Here is a 6,172-nt window from a genome sequence, read left to right as displayed (position 1 = left end):
CATAGCAGCAGCATGCAAGTGGAGGTGACTGCACAGGAGAAGTTCAAGGTCTTACCTTTCTGGATGAAAATTCAAGGTCTGCCCTTAATTGGTTGTGCCTGACAATGACCTTGTTGAAGGCATCGTTTTGAGAGCGTGGACTTTCTTTATGGTGAAAACCTATAATCTATAATCGGGCGACGATGACGCTTGTACATTGTTTCCTTTTTAAAGGCGGCACTTTTGGATAATTTGCACTTCAGGTGTTATTTATACCGCTTATTCAAGGACTAGATCACTGTAGTGAGACTTTTTTTGTAGCTTGATTTTTGGCTGCGTGTATTCGTAATGCCATTAGGGTATTGCGTTGTTGCAGGGGTGTGTTCTCTTTGTCGAAAAAAAATATCGCTCCATCCGAGCATGAGCAGGTCGATCTCGATATATTTTTCGTGAAAAAAAGAAAGCGATCTCGATATATGCTCGCGCGCACCTCCAATTTAACCGCATCTGTTGCCGCCACTCAAAAAAAAAAAAACAGGATTCGTCTTTTTGAGAGACAATCTGTCACTGCATGCAGCTAGCACGATCGCGGACAAGACATCTTTTGGCGGCTTTGGCATGAGCAGGAGCATCAGATCCACCATGCATTGTTGATGTGGCGACGGTGACACTGGGCCGGCTTTTGTAGGAAGGAGCAGGATATGCCCACGTTCGTCGAATCCTCAAAAGCGCCGTGCGCGACCGATGATGTGATGTCGATCGAATGCAATGCAGATTCCTTGGAGCTGGGCCTGGGCTAGCAGCTAGCCGGGGGCCGGCCGAGCGGGCAAACGAAACTTGGGCGAGCTGGTTCATGGTTCGGTTGATTGATCGGTCGAAAGCGCCACCGTATCTTGTACTACTCGTGAAAAGCAACGCGTCAGCGTCGTCGGGCACTGGCGCCTCCGTGGACAGGCAAAGTGACAGACCAAGATGCGCGCCGGCGCGGCCGAGAGATGCCATTGCCGGCAAAATTTCGTGTTTTCACCCTTTTGACAAAGAAATTCACGATCTGACCCAGATTTGAATTTTTTTTCGGGATTTGATCCTTTTTCTTACCGCCAGGGATCCTGCCTAGCGTCAGGACCCCTGGCGGTAGGGTACTTATCCACGCCAGCACGCGGTGACGGCCGCCGTTCCCCTCCGTCGCACCCTACCGCCAGCGGACCTGGCGGTAGCCTGTCTAACCCTACCGCCAGAACCCCTGGAGGTAGGGTCCGGGCAGTTATTTCCCCCGAGATCCCGCGCCCCTTCCCATCTCCCCACCCCCTCCTCCCCGTCGGCAGTTTCTTCTTTCTTTCTCCCCCAAGTCGCCCCTCTCTCCCTCTCTCATCTTCTCCACTCTCCCCCTCGGATCTTCACCGATTATTCACTGTTTTTGCGGATCGAGATGGCCCCAAAAAGAGAAACGTAAGCTCCTCCAATCCCTCCAATTAGTTTTTGCAAACTTGCTTCCATTTCGACGCATTATTTGCTTGAAATCCCTCATCTTTTTAAACTCGGATTGGATTTTTTTCACCTAAGATTGTTTTAATTTGATTGTAGTTCTAGTTCTTAGTTCTTTAGTAACTAGTGGTATTGACTATGAACTCTAATCAATAGTTCATATGTTAGTGTGAAGATGAACCCTAGTTCATAAATTTTTTTGTTAAAAAAATTATGATGTAATGTTGATATGAGGATGAACCCTAGTTTGATGATGCATGTTGATATGATGATATGATGTAGTGTGAAGATGAACCCTAGTTTTATGATGCATGTTGATATGATGATATGAAGATGTTGTTTGGAAAAATTATTTAAAAATATGATGATATGATGTATGTTGGAGGATTTTCTTTTGATATGATGCATGTTGATATGATTTGATCCATCATGTGTAGTAGATGTTGTTGGACGAATATGCTTAAGATTTTATTTTGATATGATGCATGTTGATATGATTTGATTTCATTGTTTGTTTATGTATGCTTATGCTTATGATGCTTTTGTTTATGAAATTCTATTAAGGCGGCCACCTCTTGCGGACAACATCGGCCCACGGTACTCCATGCTAGACTGGGCATTCGACAAGGGTCATCGTGCCCGTTTCATAGAGAATGGAGAGGTAAGTGATATGAATGAAATATTGATCAAAGTTTTCGGATTGATGAAAATAATTTCCTAACTTTTGGTGTTCACTTTTTGACAGATGCTCCAGCCACTGCGCATGAGGGGTCACGGGGTTCATGGGCATATGGACTACGACGGCGCTACGCGCCGTTCTTCAAGAGGGCCCGTCTGTTGGGTTTTGTGTTGCAGTTCAAGCGTCAGCTGCCGACGCTTGTCCACGCAGCTCTGACAGCGTTGATTGACCGGTGGCGACCGGAGACCCATTCTTTCCATCTGCCATGCGGGGAGATGACGGTGACCCTCGAGGATTGGGCGATGATTACGGCCATGCCGATCGAGGGTCATGCATTCACCGGGCGAGTGGAGAGGACCAACTGGCAGCAGAGGGTTGCCACCCTCATTGGCGACTGCCCCGCTGCTAAGGGTAACCGTACATCCGGTGTGCCGTTGATTTGGCTCTCGGAGCACCGGCAGAAATGCCCCGAAGGCGCCGACGAGACGACTGTGGAGTGGTACGCGAGGGCCTACCTGTGGTACATTCTCATGGAGGTCGTGTTTCCAGACAGCTCCGGGAACTCTGCCAACTGGTCGTATCTCTTCTTCCTAGCGGACTGGGAGGCAGGGTACAGTTGGGGGACCGCATCTCTCGCCTACCTATACCGTTCGGTAAGAGAGTATCTAATTGCCTACCTACCTACGAAAGTGTGTCCATGACATTTTGTTATATCTGATCCTCATTTGATGTTTTGCAGCTTGACGACGCAACGCAGAGGACGGGAGACAAGTCCAATATGGGTGGCTTTGTCTGGGCCTTCTCCATTTGGATGTGGGAGCGGCTGCCGGTGGGGCGTCCGGAGAAGATGCCAAGACGCCCGTGGGGTGCTTATAGCGAAGACGGCGACGAGACTCGACACCCCACCGTAGCTTACGAGTGGGACGTTGTCAAACTCTACACGGGCCTAAACAAGACTTCGTACAAGACCTACACCAACGAGTTGGACGCTCTGACGCATACGCAGGTATATGAACTCGCTAAACACATTTCTATTTGATTCCACTTTTGACCGAGAGTGGGAACTTACCAACGTATATGTAATAGGTAAACTGGTGTCCGTATGACCGAGAGTGGGACTTTGATCTGAACGTGATGTGCGATGCGGACCGTGGTCTCTGGCGGTGCATCGTGCCCATGATCTGTGTGTACGCCTTCGAGTGGCACTTGCCACACCGCGTGGCCACGCAGTTTGGGGTGTATCTGCATACCCCACCGGGACAGCCCACCGATACCGGCGGCCACGCGCTCCACCTGTGAGCGCTTTGTTCTCTATGCACATGATTTCATTGCGTGCCGACTTTATTATGGTGTTTCTTGTGGCCTATGCCTTGCAGGGATGAGCCGACAGAAGAATCAGTCGGTCACAGACTGGGGAGAGGAGCATAAAACTCATGTGACGGAGTGGAACCGACAGAGGTACCAGAAAGACATGGAGAGGAAAGTGACGGACTGGGATGCTTACCTGGACCGACACATGAGGTGGTACGATGATGGCCAAAAGCACCGTCTTCGTCTCAGGCCTCGGTGGACGGCTGAAGACATCGCGGAGCTGGAGTGGGATGACCCCGAGGAAGAGGCCTACCAGACCGGCATCAGAGACATGCATAGTGGATTTTGGGAGTTTGCACCCCTCATCAACAGAGTGGTAAGTTTGAACCGACGACTGTATTTAAATTATTGTATTCGTCATCGTGACTGACTTATGTCGTTGCAGTCTGGTGAGCTGAACAGATGCATCTTTGAAGCCTCAGATGCACTAGGTGATATCCCCGGGAGCGCACAATCTGAGAACAAAATGAGGGGGACGATGAAGGTACAATTTCGGCCTCCTCGGAACAGATGCATCTTGTTCACTTGCAATCATAAACCTGATACTTATTATGCCCTTGTTTCATTGTGAGTGCAGAAGTTCGTGAAGCGTTGTCGCAAGCTAGTAGGGCTGCTTGGGTGTGCTGGAGCTGGGTCGGTTGAAGCTTATCGGCCTGTAGCCACACAGGGTCTCATCGGCTCATCGAGCCATGTTCCTTCGTCGTCTAGGTTGGCTGAGGAGGAGGAGGAGGAAGAGGATGAGGAGGAGGAGGAGGAGGAGGCCACACATGAAGAAGGGGAGGAGGAGGAGGATGAGAGCAACGGGGACGAGGAGTACGATGAAGATTATGGACCTCCACCAACTCAAACATCTCAGCCATCTCAGCTGCCGAAGAGGAATCTGAAGAAGAAGGATTTGCTGAGTCCGGACCCTTTCCAGAGACCGGTTACTCAACGGCCCAAGAAGAAGACTGAAGAGACTCGTTCAAAGAGTAACGAGGACCGTACTGTCTGAAATATCCTATTACCAACCAGATCTGTATCTCAGGCAGATATGATGGTTGGAACATTCCCGACATTTGCATTTTGTTCCTAGCTTGCACCGCCTTGTGCCAATTTCCCATGGGCTGCCCTTCTCAGCAACTGCAGCTCAGGATCATCTTCAAAAGTGGTCCTACCATGGGTCCCATCCATTTCTGATGATAAGCAAAAATCATTCATTACGTTGTCTTCAACAAGGTAGTCTACATCATCCACTCTAGTATGGGTATGCCATTCCTTCGAACTCTTTCAAACAACCGATTGTGAATTGCCTTAGGTGGTATGAAGAGTTTCAATGATCTTTGTATCAAAAGTAATTCTTTTTGCCACCTAAGAGAATAATTTTACGAGTCACCTTCCCTAAGGTGCCCGTTTACGGAATCATGGCAATCAACTCCTCGCTACTCTGAAACTCATTCACCATCTTTTTAAGCATGGAATTGTTGTCTACCAAATTGAACCTTCGTCATCTGTTTCTTCCATCACCCTGATGTGTGTTTTGTGTCTCAACTCGTGAGATGTTACCATGTCTCACTCTATGAGTTGATCATAAGTTGTTCGATCTTCGAGGAGATCGATCCTTTTAGAGTTTTCCTTTCCTCTTGTTGCTATGTTGGTTGGAGTTCTCAGAGAAAGACATCGAGACAAAGATGGTGATCGAATCAACGTTCTTATGAAGTGCAACCTGGATCGTGAAGATTGTGTTAGCTTTGTGCCCCCTCTGTCTTCTTACCTCACGTCTTGAATCCCGGGACGAGATTCTTGTTTAGTGAGGGTGAGTTGTCACATCCCTAGTTCTGGTAATGCCTAGTGCTAGCATCTGGTGTTGCATCATGTCTACTTTACTCAGAAAGTTGAAATGGGGACTAATAAACCCTAGCAGCAAATGAAATTCATCTAGGGTCAAAACAAAATCATTTTCAATGAACCCAAAATGCCCTTTGAAAATGTTCATAATTTCTGATAAAGGTGAAAACCTCTGCCAAAAATGATGAACATATTTCTAGGTCATTCCTGGATTTTTGAATTAAATCATAAGTATTTGAATTTGGACATTTAAATTCTATAAAATATTTTAACTGTCCAAATAATCTTGAAAGCATTTGAGGGCTATTGGAGATATTTTCAAAAGTGGCCACAATTATTTTCAGGATTTTACAAAATGAATTGGTATTTTTACTAATTCAAAACGGAACAAAATAAATAGAAAACAGGAAATAAAAGAGAGAGAGAGAGAGAGAGACTTACCTGGCCTCACCTGCGTGGACCACCTGACCGGCCCAGCTGGCAGCCCAGCCAACTGGCCCAACCCACCACCGCAACCCCCTCTGTCGCCTTCCTCCTCGCGCCAGTAGGCAAGGGCGCGTGCCCGGCACGCGAAGCGACGCACCGCGCCACCTCCTGCTTCTCGCCGCTTCCCCGACGCGGCTGTGAACGCCACGCACTTCCCCTCGACCGCCCCGACCCTCTCCCTCTCGTTGACGTTCTCTTCTTCCCCTCTGTCTCTCTCTCACGCGCACGGCCGAGCGCAGGCGTCGCCGCCGCTCGTTGCTGCTGCGGCCACAGCCATCGCCTCACCTCCCCGACGCATCCCAGAGCTCCGCCTCGGCCTACTATTCCTCCTCACCGCGCCAAGTG

At 48.7% G+C, this 6,172-nt stretch overlaps 1 protein-coding gene across 1 annotated transcript; it reads left to right on the top strand.

Annotated features, from left to right (window-relative positions):
* The first annotated feature begins 2,418 nt into the window (after positions 1-2,418).
* LOC141042990 (serine/threonine-protein phosphatase 7 long form homolog) lies at positions 2,419-3,442 on the top strand. The gene is made up of 3 exons (XM_073511905.1): positions 2,419-2,796; positions 2,883-3,149; positions 3,230-3,442. The coding sequence occupies exons 1-3, from the start codon at positions 2,419-2,421 to the stop codon at positions 3,440-3,442; spliced, it is 858 nt and encodes a 285-aa protein (XP_073368006.1).
* Positions 3,443-6,172: the final 2,730 nt, after the last annotated feature.

The sequence above is a fragment of the Aegilops tauschii genome, chromosome 3 (genome assembly GCF_002575655.3).
Source record: "Aegilops tauschii subsp. strangulata cultivar AL8/78 chromosome 3, Aet v6.0, whole genome shotgun sequence".
Lineage (NCBI taxonomy): Eukaryota > Viridiplantae > Streptophyta > Magnoliopsida > Poales > Poaceae > Aegilops > Aegilops tauschii.
Note: the sequence above shows the minus strand (reverse complement) of the source record. Positions and strands in the feature narration are given on the sequence as shown.